At 43.4% G+C, this 18281-nt stretch overlaps 1 protein-coding gene across 4 annotated transcripts in view; it reads left to right on the top strand.

The window, feature by feature from the left end:
• Positions 1–18281, top strand: part of LOC142560545 (uncharacterized) — an 81997-nt gene that overhangs the window by 31143 nt on the left and 32573 nt on the right. For 2 of the 4 annotated variants that reach the window (XM_075672728.1, XM_075672726.1), the window contains 2 exons: positions 1476–1616; positions 3327–3601. In XM_075672728.1, the coding sequence (XP_075528843.1) occupies positions 1476–1616; positions 3327–3336 (151 nt within the window). In that variant the 3' untranslated portion in view covers positions 3337–3601. Of the gene's footprint in view, positions 1–1475; positions 1617–3326; positions 3602–18281 lie in introns of those variants that run through there. The other 2 variants (XM_075672727.1, XM_075672730.1) reach the window with 1 other exon arrangement.

Genomic DNA, 18281 nt, shown 5'->3' with positions numbered 1-18281 from the left:
AATCAGCCTAACGGGAACCTCGTCTAACCCTGCGGCTGTGCGCTTCGCAATTTTCTCTTCGGCTTTCTTCAAGTTGAAATTTGACAGCACCAGGTCCTTCTCCATCTGGTTATTTTTCATGCTCTTGTTTTTCCTCAAGTAAAACTTCGTCATTGCCTCAAAAAGATTCAGCTGTTATACTTCGGATGTAATTTAATGCCGCATCCCCTTCCAGTTTGCTTCCATCTTCGTCTTAGATATGTTGTTGTGTTGTTTCAGACTTCCTGCCTAATAAGCTTATGTGGTTCCAAAATATTCTAAGTGCGGCCTTCTTTTCTTCACTTATTTCTGACAACCAAAGTTCACTTTGAACTTTCATCTTTGCTTGAACCAGTGTTTGAAGCATATTTTGTTGCTTTTCTCCCGGTATATTTCTCGTTTTCTGGCTACTTGTTCCTGCGGCAATTGCGATTTTTTTTTTTTTTGCCTGCCTGCCTGTGCTCTCGTCGTTCTGCTTTCTGTCGTTCGGCGATCGCTTCTCGTATCTCCCTGTTTCACCAGCTTTCCGGTTTCCTTTTTTTTTTCTTTCCAACGAGCATGTAGCTTCGCTTTCCGTATTTCTGTCGTTATTACACGTCGACATCTTGTCTCATCGCCGCCTCGCGGGCTTTCCTGGACGGCCCAGGGTTGGTCACCGAGGTCGGAACTGCGCAGAGCGACGCCCCACCTCAGCCATGGAGTCTCGGAGTTTAACTCGTTCTTGCGTTGGGCGTTACATTCCCATAGCACGTGTTTGAGTATATTTGTGTCCTGTTTGCATGTCTTACATGTATGCGTCTTCTTTGCGTTCTTCAGGGAATATCCCTTTGAGGTGAAACGCGTCCGGGAAGGTATTTGTTTGTAGTTGGCGTATGGTGCCACTGCTTGTGCCCTGTTGTTTTTTTTTTTTTTGCATTCAATCCCAAATGGTGTGCGAACACCGCGGTCAGGATCGAACCCGTGACCTCGTGCTCAGCCATATCCAAAGCCTTAGCCACTAAAGCGCCGGGTCAGGTTTTCAAATCGTTTCACCGAGTTTTAGCGGAGGCAGTGCTGGCGCTGTATCAACACACTCGCGGCGCGGTCGCATTCCCATTTGCCTAAGTGCCCCGCATAGCTCCATCATGCCCGCACTGGCACTCGCCAAACGTAAGTTGTGGTAGCACGATTCCCAGAAAAAGCTGATGCGTCACTTTGTGTAAACCGGGGCGCATGTATGGCGCGCCCATAACATACGTCACCCCACGAACTAAATTCAACTCCAGCAAAACCGCACGTACGCCAGTGAGGCACAGTAATACCCACGGCGGGACGCTATTCCCCGCTACCGGACTTGACACGTGCGAACACAAAGTGCCGAAATTATTTTTCCCACTAACGATGTGATCAGCAGATTTGGTGGCATTTGCTTGCCTGCGAGGCTTGGCTGATATTGAGAACTTATAATTTCTATTCAGCGGAGACCGACGACAGTCTCACCTTACCAAGACTGCACACAGTCCTGTTGCCGGTTCGTCCGCATCCCTGATCGCGTTGGTGGCTACTGGAACTGCTGGGAGACGCGTGCCGCTGATGGCACAGTGTGTGATTCGACAAGGGTGAGATACCTTTCTCTTTGAAACTCAATTTTTTTTTTTTACATGAAGTCTTCTTGCAACGTACGTAAATATCAAGAGCCCTAATTTTCTTCGCCTGCTTGTACCGCACAACGCCAAACTGTCCTCATTAGTATACGCTGCCCTAGAAACTAAAGAAGCCGTGCAAAAAGGGTGCATGTCAAAAGCCTAGCTGCCTTCGCACTTTCTGTAACGCTTTACGACGCCGCAACAATGAAACCGTCTTGCCTGAGGCATTTCCGGCTGTCACTTCTGTCAAATATTATGCTGACTATCTTGGAAAACAAAGGGACAGACGGGATCTGCTTCCGTACTCCACAAAACATACATGTAAAAGCGGTGCTCCTGATTGGCAAAGCACTTGGGCCTTCGCCGATTTCGCCAATCGGCGGGATAACGGAACTATTGCCGCAGCGGTGACAAAATGGCTACCGTTTGCTTTTTTTTTTTTTTTGGAAACAGACGTGCATTTAATGCAGGCCATGAGCCGGCCAAATCTCATTAACGGACAGTCTCAATTATTTCCATTTTTCTCGTTTCGTTGGTGACCCAAGCGGGGCTCCCTCTCCGTTATGACTAGGATTGATCGGTCGTGAGCTGTCACTACAAAGTATTAAAATTGAGCAAAAGGAATCCTTAACTCGTGCCGCCTTTTGTCTCCCTCACTTGGGTCTAATTCCTCCACACATTACAGAACTACAGTTCTAAAGTTTTTTAAGCTAAAGTAACTATAAATTTATTTGATGGAAATTATGACCCTCAAGAAACTAAAATATTGCACGGCATTGACTGCTGGAAGCAAGACCATGGTCACCAGAAATATCATACAAATCTCTGAGTATCTTGCGTATCGTTTGGTTGTATTTCTGTAACTCTTTCGAGAGTTAACACAAGTATATTTTCAACGTGACCGAAGCTGCATGATTAAGGCAGTGCTGTGTCCGTCTGTAGAGGTAACACAACACTTCGTAGAGCGAATTCCGGAATGCGCCAAATTAGTTCTTCTGGAGACAGTTCTGTACAGCTTTTTTCACCCATAGGTTAATTGTGGTAATAAGGCCTGAGTCAGACACATGCATGGAGTGTTATTCGCTTGGCAAAATAGAAAGCCTACTTCGTTTCTCCCGATTACCTGTTCATAAAATAACCTTTATTACGGAATCGTTCTACAAAGGGGAGGAAAGGGGGGGGGGGTGATGGTGCTCCGTGAAATAAATTATCAATTAAAAACAAGAAAACATTGTGCGGAAGCCATCGACGATGATCGTTGAACGAACGAACGAACGAACGAACGAACGAATGAACGAACGAACGAACGAACGAACGAACGAACGAAAGAACGAACGAACGAAAGAACGAAAGAACGAACGAACGAACGAACGAACGAACGAACGAACGAACGAACGAACGAACGAACGAACGAACGAACGAACATTTTCCTTGCCGAGTCCGACCACCCACCGTCGACCGACGACCAAACACAAAAACGAGCCCGAAAAAACAAAAAATAATAATAATAATTAAAAATTATTCGCTTTAAATACTTTCCTAACCGCAGGCGGCAATGTAACTTCCAAAAAGAAAGGGCAAATACAAGGAAAATAAACGCACAGTATTTGCTTTCAGCAAGCCAAAGTCTTATTTGTTTCTGCCTGTTCGTAACACGCACTGTATTTGCTTTCTTTGTTTCAGGTGTGCTTAGACGGCGTGTGCGCCTAAATTCACGTTCGGAACACAGACTGACTGAGGGATTCGAGTGACAACAAGCGATGCTGCTGCATATATTGAGCTGCGTTAACGCCTGCCTCCTGTTGCTTCTCCGAGTGACTTTTTCTTTTTCACAGCGTTTATTTCTTTATTCATTCATTTTTTTTTATGCACGCTTTTGCCAACTTCACAGAAAATAAAACAGCATAAGCTTGCGACAACCATACATTTACAAGAGAATGCAAGTGGTTTATACATAACCGTCGTGTTGATCTTTGTTGAATACCGTCGATAGTCGAATTATCTAGGCGCAGACAAATGTTATAGGTATATACGTATGAAGACTACACAAGTAAATTTGACTTGTACTGATGCAGCACCCGCTACGACTATGATACTACAGGCTAGAATTAAAACGAAAAAGGGAAAAAAATCACACAGGCCACGTGCGTCACAAGACTGGGACTTCTACTTCACAAGAGGTTGTTGCGTTGCTGCGACACATAATCACTTCATTATAAGAGTTTCATCAAGCACTATCAAAATTGGAGCGTGCTCAATTTCTTTTCTGCTTTAAGGGGAGCGTACACAGAGGGGTATGAAAATGTGCTATAAATAGGCATGATTCTGTGATATGTTACCGAGAACATACCTGTTTCTCACACCTGTTGATCCGTCTGTCTACTCACGCTGTCAATCAATTTATGGGGCCCACCAGCCCGAATGTCAAACAAGACAGACAATCGCACGCAAATGGGGACTTGAAGTTATCAACAATGGTCAAACAAGAGATGCATCATGGCTAGAACCAAGGTTTCAGTAAGAGTGCTTGTGTACGGACAGATGAACAAAAAAGACCTCTTGTCGAAACATTGCTTGCAGTGACCATCCATTTTATGACGACTGTTGACAACCAGCCTAAATGTAATTGACCGCCTCCCACAGTCAATTCAATTTGATTCTTGCGATTCATTATAAGCGTCCCGTGTATTCCCGCGCCAGCAAGCCCCAATCTCCGTTGATTAAACTTGTACCTGCTTGTTGATTATTCCGCGCCACATTTCATACAGCATTTTCCTGCATTGCACAAGAAGTTTTCCATGCTAGCCTTACTTGGAGTATCTGTGTTCGTTTGTGTTTCATCGTAATCATAATCACCAGGCGATTTATGGCCACCTTAGGACGAAAACCCTTCCCAGAGATCTCCAGTCACTCCTGCTTTGAGTGAGACGAGCTCAACCTGCGCCTTACGATTTCCTGATTTACTTTATCGCGGTGTCCCCAATCTATACACTGTCTCCCTTTGGGGCTTAAGTTGTCCGCAAACAATAATCGCCACCTATTCTTGCTTGCATTTCCTTTCTATAAAACTCTGCGCTTTCTACTTTCCTGTCAAGAATTCCATGTCGTGCTTATACGCGCGTCTCGTTCTTGCGGGAGCTGAAAGCACTGGACGTGCCGCGTGAATGGAAAGGCGCACGAGGCACGAGGTCTGACTGAACAGTAGAGAAACAGGCGTCACTAACGGATGACCATTATTGTTTATTATTGTTGTATTAGGGTGAAAACTTTTCATAGAGTGTAGACTCAAGAGTCACCAGTGGACTATATATTCATGCTGACAAATTAACATCACTGTGTGCTTACAAACTGAGCCTGCATCACACCAACTGCAGTCATCCGGCTCTCTAGCGATAGCTGAATGGATTAGTGTCACGTTTCCAGCTCATCTGCTCGGTTGTAGCTACTTCGATTCGCTCAAGCAGAGACTAGCGAGAGCAAGGTACACATGAACATCGAATTTCAAACGAAGATTGCTGGAGAGAAAGTCAGAGCTCCAGTCGCTCATGGACTTTGTGAATCAAAGGCAATACATGCGTTCTTCAACAGTTTTGCAGTTTATTAAATAAAGCAAAGCATAACCTCTTTTACTTTACATCAATAGCTATTATGGGCTCACTACTGCAATAGTTATCATAACTGGCGATGTTCACCGGTGCCCTCCGGCAACCGTCGTGGAAATCGCACAATGCTTCGAAAGAAGTTTATCAATAAAGAACAAACAAATGGCAGTTTCGCCCATAATGCGATATTTCCTGCGATATTTCGCGCGACGTCGGTTGGAGCAAACATAAGCAGATCAGCGCGAGCAATCTCTTTTCGAAAGAGAAAATCCCGAGTCGTTCTGCCACCACCTCATCGGCAGCACAACACCCAGATGGTCCCTCCACATTTACAGGTGTAGTCCACTTATTTTCGTGCCGCATCACTCCGGACTGTATTTAAATGAAATGGAAGACGCGCTGTTCAAAGTTTCGTTGGATTTCCCCTTAGCCTCCATTAGCCCATTGCGGCGTGCGTCCCTTCAGAGAAGTAGAGGAACTTGTATCTAAATGAAGCTCCTAGAAGCAAACAGTCTTAAAGCGAAGCCTTCATTGCGGCCCATGCCGGAGCTTCCTGACCGTAGCTGCTTGGTGCTGCTGTTGTCTTGTCGAATAGCGCATACTTCAAAAAAAAAAGAAAGTTAATTACATGCGCGACGGTAGGATAGAACCTTGGTCCACCTTGAACACAGCGCTCTTGAACATAGCATTCGATGCTCTAACCTTTAGGCCAGAATCGCTTTTTCTTTTGTTCCTTTGTCGTATGAACGCCAAGATAATCACCACGTGTGTCACATTGCGTAACAAAGGTTACAGATCTGCACGGGCCCGGGCCGTCCGAAGCGTGTTTCGCCGGGCGGGAGACGGACTCAGGTCCTCTAAATTAAAGAGCCTAAGTTGTGCCTTCGAGCACACGCGATCACTGCGTGGTCCAAGGCATTCTGTGCCGAGCTGAAATGACACGCGCAAAGAGCTGCCTCTGTATACCTTAACAAAGAAAATCGAAAAACAGATGAATTTTTTTTTCCTTCTCGACAAAAACGAGCATTGTTTCCGCGTATGGAGAAATAAATGATCCGAAACCCGCTCTTTAAGCCATTTCCCTGTAACCACTTGTTCAAGTGCACGAGTTCAATTGCCGATACTATTATATTATATTAGCGCTAACGCAAGGGGTGCATCTTTTTACTTGTGCGTTCATTTTAAGCTGTATGCTCGGGAATTCGCCGGTTCGTGTATATATATATATATATATATATATATATATATATATATATATATATATATATATATATATATATATATATATCAGGAGAAAGCAGTTCTGGGTCCGGGTAAATATTCACAGTAAGGTAGACGCGCGCATGAAGCGGTTTATTGACGTTTCGGCCGGGGTCTGGCCTTCATCAGAATATTCTGATGAAGGCCAGACCTCGGCCGTAACGTCAATAAACCGTTTCATACGCGCGTCTACTTCACTGTATATATATATATATATATATATATATATATATATATATATATATATATATATATATATATATATATATATATATATATATATATATATACACGAACCGGAATACGACCCCACGTCTTTACATCCGCATTGCGAAAAATTGGGTTTGAATACCACCTGCGGCCAGTTGTTTCTTCATCCACTTTCACTTCCATTAACGTATCATTTCTTTATTTCAATTTGCAGGCACGCGTAATTTCCCCTATGTTGTCCTTGGTGGCCTTGTTGGCTTCTAAGATACGATATATATATATATATATATATATATATTTGCATGCTAAATGGCCTCACAGGACGAAATCGTACGATCAACGTAAATGCAAGTGTACCGGCTGAAAAATAACACCGCAGGCAGTGGGCCAGATCACTGATGTTCCTATTGGAGCAACAGATTTCAGTCTTTTATTGCTGATACACTACCGCTGATTAGACCCCGAGAAGCTGAGGCTGATATATACGCGTACAGTACAATCTGTAAGAATATATATAATGCTGACAAGCTGGGCCTGCTCATGTACAAGTGGGCCCTGGCTAAGCTTCGTAATGAACGCCGCCCGGGCCCTCGCTGGGCTCGGTCATGAATGACCGGGCTTGGTATCACGGGCCCGGGCTGGGCTCGGGCTTCATAAATAGGGCCCGAACGTGCCCGCACAGGTTCGCGAGAACACCACGAATCTAAAACTCACTCAACGTAAATTGTACAAGTCGTATAAGTACCTGGCCATGGTGTTCTGTGTGGCAGTGTTCCAGCGTTGTCTCTCACACGGCGAGGATGTGGTGCCTGCAGAAACGCACATCTCCATCCAGGTTACCGCTCGAAGAATCTCGCATGAGCGCCTCGCAGTCTTTTTCCAATGACATGTCCAGCAATCTCGTCATAGGCTGTAAAATGTGCGGGTGCAAGCCAAACTTTGAAGAGACAACAGTCGTCGCTAAAAAAAGATATGGTAGGTTAGAAAGCCGTGTACTTAGAATTAGGTGCACTTTGACCTCCAGGTGGTCCTAACTTCCGGAGCCCCCCGCTACGGCGTGCCTCATAATCAGATCATGGTTCTGGCACGTAAAACCCCATAAGTTTTTTTAGAAACCGACATGGGGGAAAGACCGAAAAAGAAAACGACGAGTGCATGAGATCGCCTTCAGTCGTGTTCGCTGACACCGAAATTACACATACGCAAGTGGTGCACGCATACGCAGAAAGCATTAACGAAAATACAGGCAGCAAAAGTGTGTGGGGACGTGAACTCTGACGAGCTGCTGATTTGATTTCCCCACTGTATCCCGAAGTACCAATATATCGTTATGGTCACCTGAATGTGTGGTTTCATTTGGCAATAAACTATTTGGTAGGTTGGGCTTCTTCGTCTCAGTTTGAATGGGTGTCTCTCTTGCCTCCATAGTGCGGGCTGTACATAGCGCAAGAACAATCAACGTACTATATTACCTAGCCTAATTCATCACGATCATTCTGTTTTTAAAAGCTGCCAATAATGCCCGCTTCCAGCCAAGCGAGCTGCGATTTCCGACCCATTTCCTTTTTTCGAGGAAACTTACTGGTGTTCTTGATAGAATATCGCTAGCCCTCATGTAACCTCAGCTGCAAAGTTTGTGGATTGTCTCGACGGTCATCGTGATATTACTCCATCAATGACGTGGGATAAAGGGCTACCTTATACTACACAGAACGTTCGTGTTGCACTGGCTTGAATGCAAGCGAACGTATGCCGCTTCAGGCGGCCCATTCAACCATAAAACTTTTGTTTCTGGTGGCTCGCGCCTTGATACGACGCACGAATACTGCCGGACAAGCTAACCGCCGCCTTGTTTTTCTTACAAATTATATATATATATATATATATATATATATATATATATATATATATATATATATATATATATATATATATATATATATATATATATATATGTATATATATATATATATATATATAAAAGCGCGCGTAACTAGGGACACGTGTCTTTATTTGCTCTCTTATTTCCCAGCATTGCGTCGAATGAAATTATGCGTTTGACGCACTCGATAATTATCGTTTGTTAACATTCATGAATCTTTGGATTGCTTTGATTGCTGCTTATATATGCAGCATCAGAGCGATTTTTTTTACACACACACACACACGCGCGCGCGCGCGCGCACCCACCCACCCACACACACACACACACACACACACATATATGTATATATATATATATATATATATATATATATATATATATATATATATATATATACACATATATGTGTGTGTGTGTGTGTGTGTGTGTGTGTGTGTGTGTGTGTGTGTGTGTGGGTGCGCGCGCGCGCGCGTGTGTGTGTGTGTGTAAAAAAAATCGCTCTGATGCTGCATATATAAGCAGCAATCAAAGCAATCCAAAGATTCATGAATGTTAACAAACGATAATTATCGAGTGCGTCAAACGCATAATTTCATTCGACGCAATGCTGGGAAATAAGAGAGCAAATAAAGACACGTGTCCCTAGTTACGCGCGCTTTTTCGTAGAATGTGCACAATTAGCACCAAAGGCCCCGCAGGCGTCTGTGCTCTACATTTTATTCATCTATACAGCCTCTTCTATTGCGTGCCATTGCCTATTGCCACGCACACTCATCTTTTCCGGTGATTGTCCTTCAGGCGCCGGCTAACAAAAATTAGAAGGGCTGTCGCTCAGCGCAAGATGCGCCTTTCTGTATCGGAAGTTTCTCGAATGTTATCACTGGTTCTATCTGTTGCCTATGTCGTCGCCGAGCCTCATGTAATCAAGTTTTATGCGTGACGGGAGTAGTGGTGTACAATCTAGAACTTACGCGAGCACAAGCGATTGCGCTGAAAGGTTCATTGAGCCATGTATAAGTAGCTGGCACGTCCGATTCGCATATCGGATTTCGACGATCGGCGAGCGCCGCTATCTTTGCACTGAGTGTTACGTGTTTTGCTGGGCACAGATTCGCCCGATAAACAGTTAGTTTCCTGACTCGCGTCGTACCACGGCGGTTCTTCTTCATCGCGACAAGGTGACACTAAATATAAGCGTGCACCATTCTCAGAACTATCGGGATGCGCTCAAATGCGCACACTAGAAGCGCGGAAGCTCATGTTTCGAGAAGATTGAAACATATGACCTGTCAGAATGCTATTGCAACCCTTTCTCGATTCCCGTACGTGTACCCGAGGTGATCGGCCCTGACAACTTGGGAGCAATAAATAGGGTCGCAGTTTGGATTTCTCAGTTCGAAGCAGCAGGGTAGCTAGCGGCTCGTCGCTCTTTCACGAAAGCGTCGTCACGGCTCCGTCGTGACCATAGGCAGCGTGAACGGCAAATGACTTCACGAAAGGAGTTAGGTAGCACGGACAAAGAAAGCACGGCCTTGGAAAAGAGCAATAACGCTGTGACTGAGCAAGCCGTGGCCTTCGTCAACCGCGTTCTACTGCACACATCTCTGTGACCACTTTCACTGTTTCTGTAGCGCTCACCAGCCTAAGCTCCAGCGGTCCACCTTTAGTTTGGCTAAGAAATAACCCTCGATGCGTACAGTACGTGCGTGGGTGAGTACGCGCGTTCGCGCGTGACGAAGAACGTTGGACATACGATACGCGCAACGATCACACGCGCTTCGGGCGATCGACGCCGAGTTATGGTGCGGCTGGCCTACGCTCACCCGTTCGTTTCCCACGGACAGTTATATCTCTAAAGCGTAGCTTTTTTTTTTTTTTCGCCTATACGTGTTATTCCTTGCGGGAAAATGCCTTCAAATTAATAGTTCTCTCTCGCTCTCTGATGATATAGAATTCACAACCACAATGTAGAATAGCCGGCGTTAGGCGCAGTAAGCGCTCCAGATCATGTACCAACTATCCAAGCGGATAAAATAAATTGTGCCTGGATACATCTGGACAAATACTTTCCACCGTTGCCTCTGCACTACTGACGTCACACAACTTCTCCGGTTTCTCCGCAGCGCGCGTATTTTTAGACAGGCTTCTCCGCAACGGGTGTGTTTCACTCTTTGGGAGCAATAATTTCATTCCTCCTGCTTCCGAACACCGCATCTTATCAAAAGTAGTGCGTGCGCTAGCGACTTCATGCTTTAGCTAGAACGTTACGCATATCGGGTTTACACGCTGAGGCAATATTTCGTGCCTGAGTTAACAAAGGCACGAAACGAACTCTTCTTTTGGGCAAAACTTAGGAACAGCAGAGCTCTGTCTGTCCTTGGTGATGAGAAAATAACCACAAGAAAAAAATGAAGGAAAACGCGCATGGGAGGGAAAGACAAACACAGGCGCTACTCATAATTGCGTAATAGTGGGAAGGTTATCACGTATGTATACATATATATATATATATATATATATATATATATATATATATATGACCTTGTCACGCATGCGCACGATAAAAATGCAGACAAATTGCCAGAACAAGTCATAGTCAAAGATAGCTGCACAAGAATTCAAACTCTAAGATAAGTAGCACGTGCAACTGACAACTCACTCAGACAACCATATGTGTTCTTTCTTGATTAAAAAAGGAGGCTTCAGTTGCAAGTTTAAAAGAAGCGCCGCCGATCCTGCCGTGACAAATGGCGTAACGCCAGCGTGGGGTATACAAGCCCGCAAGGCTTGCAAAGTGCTTGAGTTATCTCCATCTCTCATCGGTCTGGGTGCAGAGCGACAGATCTGAAATGGTTACGCTGTTGCGCCGATGTTCGAAATCCGCGCACGATTGTATTCCATATCTGAGACAAACGCTTGCGATGATTTTTGACGACTCAGAGAATCGTTTCCATCTTTGAGATTGTAGGGCGTCCACTCGGCACTGGGTCTTCTTTTGAGTCCGCCTTGCCTTTCTGAGATCGCGGATGAATTTGGTGCGCCTGTATATTTTTTTTTTTCGTCCGCCAGCGAATCGCAAGTAGCTGTCCAGCTTCAAGTTCTTCGTATTTCGCGAAAGGCTGAAAACGTACGTAATAGCGGCAGCGAAGTTCACGGGACTCAAACGCTACACACCTTTTCACGCAGGTTTGTGCCCAATTCCTGCGTGTTTTCTGGATTTTTTTGCATTTTTGCTGCTGCTGTTGCTGCCACAAGTGTGTTACTGCCTATTTCTGTTGTTGAAGCATGGCGAAAGAATTCAGAGCCCTTTTTGATGAACTAAGGCGTGAAATCCGGGCTGAATTCAAAGACTTCAGAGACACAATCGAGCGGGATATTCGAAAAGAACTGAGGGAAATTAAGGCCGCTTTGGTTTCCATAAATGCTGATTGTGAAGAAATAAAGGCTACCAACAAGGAACTCAAGGCGACGAATGCTAAACTAGAGGCACAGTGCGCTGATCTTGTTCAACGGGTAAAAAATCACGAGATCAGAATGCTACACCTTGAACAATACTCCCGCAATGCAAATGTAGAGCTCAAAGGCATCCCGTACAACGACAGCGAAAACCTCGCGGAAACAGTCTTCAAAATTGGAGAAAATATAGGTGTTGCGCTTGTTGCGGCTGATATCGAGTCTGTGCACAGAGTCCCGACTGCCAACGATCCAAGAAAAAAGAATGTAGTAGTCCAGTTCGTGCGGAGGCACAAACGGGATTGCTTTCTCGAGAAAGCGCGTGCTGCTCGGCTGAAGTGTTCTGACCTAGGTTTGGACTCGCAGACGCCATTCTTTGTTAACGAACATTTGTGCCCAGAGCTGAAACGTCTGCTAGGCCAGGCTACTGCATGTAAGCGCGAGACCAGTTGGAAATACGTATGGGTACAAAATGGCAAGATTTTCGCCCGGCGGATGGACAACGCACCAAAAATAAAAATTTCGTGCAGTGAGGACGTTGATAAAACGCGCAACCCATTATGAAGGCTGCAAGATCAGACCACTGTTCTGCGCATTGAGAGAACTGTTAGGTGTGGTACTACGCCACATCTTATCAGGCCGGTCAAATGTGCCAAGGGGACACTTAGCTGTTCATTTTCTGATAGTCTAGCGGGAGTAAAAGCAATATGCGCATGCGCTGCTCGCCATGCATTTGACCTCTTCGCAGAAGTTGCTGTCTACTTATTTTATTTCTTTATGTTCTATGTTCTAACTTTTGAACTACTATTCCTTGGTTGGCCCGTTTTCTTTCGTCTGGGTGCTTTGTGTGTCTACTTGTATCGTGGCATGCGTCAGGATAGATCATGGTTTCATTGTTTGTCACTACTGATGAAACTAGTTTTAAAAGCCATATCCTCCGTTTGTCTGTTCCCAGCTTCGCAGTATGTTGCTTATAAATACAGGTCTTTATTGCAGTGTCATGTATACATAATATTGCGTGTAAATCAAACTGTATGTACATATATGCTGACCCATACAAATCATCAATGAGTGTATCCTGTATCAGTCCGACCACTCTGATGTCCGATATTGTGAAAAGATGTAAATCGCCTTTAACTTTTATGCTTTTGAATACGCAGTCAGCACGTCGAAAATATGACGACTTTTGTATGTTTTTACACGAATTTGGGTTTTCTTTCTCAATTATAATGCTAACTGAGACATGGTATAATGATCATGGCACTATACATTTGGACGGATACAGGGCTGTTTATTTGAATAGGAAATCAAAAAGGGGCGGCGGTGTTTGCATGTTTGTAAACTTGTGTATTGCGACTACCTAGATGATCTATCATGGTCCACAGCTGATATTGAAATTATTTGTTTAAAATGTGACAAATTTCTGTTTGCTGTGGTGTACAGACCACCTGATGGTAATTTGAGTGAGTTTTTCAAGTGTGTAGATGCTGTTTTTTGTATGTTAATGCAAATCAATACACTTTAATTTTAGGAGGTGACTTAAACATTGATATGTTGGTTAAATCTACTAAGCAAAGTGAATTATTTGCAATCTTTGATTCTCATTTTTTGTCTAATATAATAACCGCCCCTACACGTATTACTGCAAACAGCGCAACACTTATAGACCTTTTCATTACCAACTTATCACTTGATGCCCTATTTTCTGGTACCATTAATATGGCCCTTAGTGACCATTTGCCCATTTACTTAGTCACTGACACATCTCATACGGCAGAAGATATCACTGCGAAAATAATACATCAGGACATCAACACGGTTGCACTGTCTCAGTTCCAAGATGAACTCGTCATGACTGATTGGAACGAGGTTCTTGCGTGCTCTTCGGCTGATACCGCATATGAGCGTTTCATTAAAATTTTTTCCTCTCTCTATAAACGATGCTTCCCTTACAAAGAAATAACGAAGCCAAAACGTGCACGTAAGCCTTGGATAACAATAAGTCACTTAAAAATGATACGTACAAAAAACAATCTGTACCAGGTGTTCTTGAAAAATCGCGATTTAGATGCACTAAAAATGTTTAAAACTTACAGAAACAATCTTGCCAAAATATTAAGGCAAGCCAAACGTAATTATTACTTTACTATTTTCGACGGCATCATAGACAGCAAACAAATGTGGAAAACCCTAAACACAATTATATTTTCACGTAAACAAGCGCCCCGCGTCAACGAACTTAAAATTGATGAACATTTATTTAAGGGAAAAGCGTTGGCCAATAAATTTAATGACCACTTTAGTTCTTTATCGGACAGTACTCACGATGGGAATGCGTTAAGTTATTTACCCACGGCAATAACACCCTCGATATTTATTTGCCCCACAGAACAATCTGAGGTAACTAATGTTTTTATGAAACTTAAAAAAAGTAATAGCGAAGACATTGACGGCATAAAAATGGAAGCGGTTATTTTTGTCCTCGATTTATTAGTACCTTGTTTGGCCAACACATATAATCTTGTTTTAAACACAGATGTGTTGCCTCAGCGTATGAAAAAAGCCAAGGTCGCGATACTTTACAAAAGTGGCGACAAAAATGAAATGAGTAATTACAGACCAATATCGGTATTGCCAGTATTTTCAAAGGCTCTGGAAAAAATTATTTTCACAAGACTTTCAAAATTTTTGGATATGCATTCTGTGATTACAGCGGCACAATACGGTTTCAGGTCAGGTGTATCGACAGAGACAGCACTTCTACATCAGAAAGAGGTCATACTAGGCAACACTGAAGCAAGAAAGCTCACACTAGGCGTATTTGTAGATTTTACAAAAGCGTTTGATAGGATTGATCACCAAACATTGTTAGAAAAATTGCCCTATTATGGCATCAGAGGCGTTACACTTGACTTAATAAGGAGCTATCTTAGCGATCGGTACCAGTGTGTGTCAATAACTAGGGAAATATCTATGCCCAAAAAAATCAAACGTGGTGTACCGCAGGGAAGTATATTAGGCCCTCTTTTATTTAACCTTTATATTAATGATATTGTAAACATAGATCGATCAATAACATACATTATCTATGCAGATGACACGAGCTTATTTTTTACAGGAGCAAACCTAGATGAGTTGGTTCAAGCAGCTAATGAAACTTTACATAAGTTATCCGAATAGTCTTGTCGTAATTCGTTACAAATCAACAGCTCTAAAACCAAGGCCGTCCTTTTCCGCGCGAAAGGAACGGCTTGCAAGTACTCACATAAACTGCTACTAAATAATTTTGAACTTGAACTTTCAGAGACTGTCAAAACATTAGCTATTATCTTTCATGAACATATGCTGCGAGATTCTCACATTGAAGAATTATGTATTAAACTAAGGAAAGCCCTAGGTATGCTGAGGAGGTGTCAGTCGTTTCTGCCAGTTCCCCAGAAACTTCATATTTTTAATGCGCTTTTTAGTTCCCACCTACGCTACTGCCAGTTGGTATGGGCATCTGGAACTCAAACATTAAAGAAAAAGATATATACACTTCAGAAGTGTGCTTTGCGGGCTGTTGCAAATTTAGGCTATAGAGATCATACATCTCATTTATTTATGAAGTTTAAGGTTTTAAAATTCAGTGTTGCCTATGAACATCAATTGTTGTTCTCGGTAAGGTCTGAAATTCGTAGAAATAGCCTAAACTTAAGAGGTTTAGCGCATTTACAGCCGAACATTTCATTGCGTCCCATCAGAAATTCTAAACACTGGCACATTCCCAGAACACGAACGAACTACGGTCTCCAAATGTTAAAATTCACCATTCCACACGTACACAATACGATCAAGCTTACAGAAGATCACTTGCATGTCTTTTCAGGCAGGGAGCTATTCAACATGTTTACATAATCCGCTACAAGCCTAGAAAAACTATATCTAAATAAAGCACTCCTTTCTGCTTACAGTATGTCTTACTGTTATGTTACCTTGCAATAATTTTCTTGTCATTGGTTTTGGTTTTTTGTGCGTGAACGATTGATGTCCATTTAGGTACCCAAGGGCGCATATAATTATGTATACTTGACAATTATTGTACACGTTTTATTTATTTATTTTTATTTTTCTATCATACGTTAAGACTGTATGGTTTGCTCTGCTGTCGTTCTGCTGCCTTGTACGGATGGGAGGTGGGGCTAGTCAAGCTGCATCAGCGCAGCTTTTTTCCCACTTTGCATGCCACAACTGTTCTGTGTAAAACACACTGTACTGTTGGTGGTGAAAATAAACTTCAACTTCAATCTTGAATACCAGCACTTACGCGTCCGATTCTCATATATTCTGCAACAATGACGTTTCGAGACGAAAGAAGGCCGTACCTCATGCCTGAAGTGGCCTACATTTCCAAACTTTCATGCAACCAATACGCACAAACGTTTCAAAGGGACCTTTAGAATTTATTGGCTATGCTAAGTTTCAAGATACAGGCAACAGCATTCAGTTATATATCGTTGAGTTTCTTAGTGTTCTTTTTTTTTCTATCCTCCCTTTCTTTCTTTTTCTTTTATTTATGTATTCCATTTTATTACATTTTTTTTTCATGAGCCCCATTTTCTGTCGCTTCTTTTATTCTCTTTGTCAGAGACACGATAGCTCATGGACCTCCAGCAGAGCAAGTAATTCCTCCCCCCGTCGCCGTCGTCCAGGTCTCTCCTACGAAAAAAAAAAAATGGCCGGCTGACACACGGCGCTACCTCATATTCCTCTACCGACGTTGAATAGCACACCTTTGTTTTCAATTCTACACCCTCACTGCTACCCTCGGTCGTTGCCTCGCCCACCCACCTTACCCCCTCTCCCTTTTAGAAGAACCCTACCTATGTATACCGAGCCGAGGAAAGCATATGTCGCCTTGAAAAAGACAAGTCCACTTGTCGAAACGTTGGCTCCCGCTTTTACCTTGTTCTCGTTTTGCTCATGGTCTTGAATTTCCCTCTCCCGCATTCCCCGTGTTTTCCCTACGTTTACGTACAATAATAATCAGTCACCTTTTAAGACGAGCCTTGCACAACTAAATTTGCCAAGACCCCAAACTTTCAGTGCGGCCACACAGTCTTTCGCTGCCTTGATTAAAATCGGTAGCCCTTTGTCACTTATCGATGTGTCACTGTCGTAAGTAAGATCAACACTGGTTTCATTGTCCTGTGGAATATAATGGCGGAGACTAATGCCACCCACCATTTTTATCATCGTCAAAGCATCGAGTGCGCTTCGGTTGTGGACACCGATGGCCAGGACATTCGTTTTAGCATCCATTCTCGTATATTTAATATCGCCTGCAGCATGCGCATCCAGGAAAGCGGGAATGTCTTGTCCACTAAGGCGATCGAGATTGTGCGCAGATGTTTTAGAAACAAAGAGAATAGTGGGCGCCGATGGCCTTCGTTGTGGGATGATCTTTGACATACTTGACGTAGGCCATCTGCAGATTGCTTTCTTTTTTCGCTCTCCGACGAACAATTCTCTCAAAACTTTCTTCACCCTAGGCGTAATTGCTTGAGTGGAAATAAAACCCAGTGAACTCGCTGTTGACTTTTTGAGGGCAGTTTCTCTTCCTCGGGCCGGTTCCTGCCTAACCAATAGGCCGACTCGGCGTTTTGCCGACTCCACTTCTGCTGCCACAGGAATGCAAGCCGATAATAATCATAACAAACTGGCCGAGTTGTTACAGGTTCATCTCTAAAGAAGCGCTTAAAATAGGGGACAATGCGAAAAGAGACGGGACGCAAGTGCGCTTTGTACCTCATTTTAAGCTCCTTCTTAAATATGAATTTGAAGCGGCTACTCCCAATAAACCACAAAAAAACAAAGAACTACTTCGTTCTCAACGTCAACGAGATGGCGCACCCGCTTTGACAGCCTGCTTTTATTGCAGCATATACCTGTAGTTCGGATCCGAAGGAATTTCTGAAGTTTGCCATTCGTATTTAATGTACTTATTCGCCTTATGATGATAGTTTCCCGACAGCTGAACGCTAAGGCCTTAACCAGAAACATCATCTGCAGTCACAGGCATTTAAGGTTTGTCCTTCTTTGTTCGGTAAACTTGGCTGACCACGCGAAAGTCCAACCAAGTGCACCAGAAGTTTTAATGTCACGCTTAATGTCTGTCACTGAAGAGATTCTCTGTAAAACGTTTTCGCACGTAGACAAAAACTTCTACATTTAGACATCATTTATCTA

This window comes from Dermacentor variabilis, chromosome 10 (genome assembly GCF_050947875.1).
Source record: "Dermacentor variabilis isolate Ectoservices chromosome 10, ASM5094787v1, whole genome shotgun sequence".
In the NCBI taxonomy this organism is placed as follows: Eukaryota; Metazoa; Arthropoda; class Arachnida; order Ixodida; family Ixodidae; genus Dermacentor; species Dermacentor variabilis.
The sequence above is the reverse complement of the archived record's forward strand: the minus strand, read 5'-3'. Positions and strand labels throughout refer to the sequence as shown.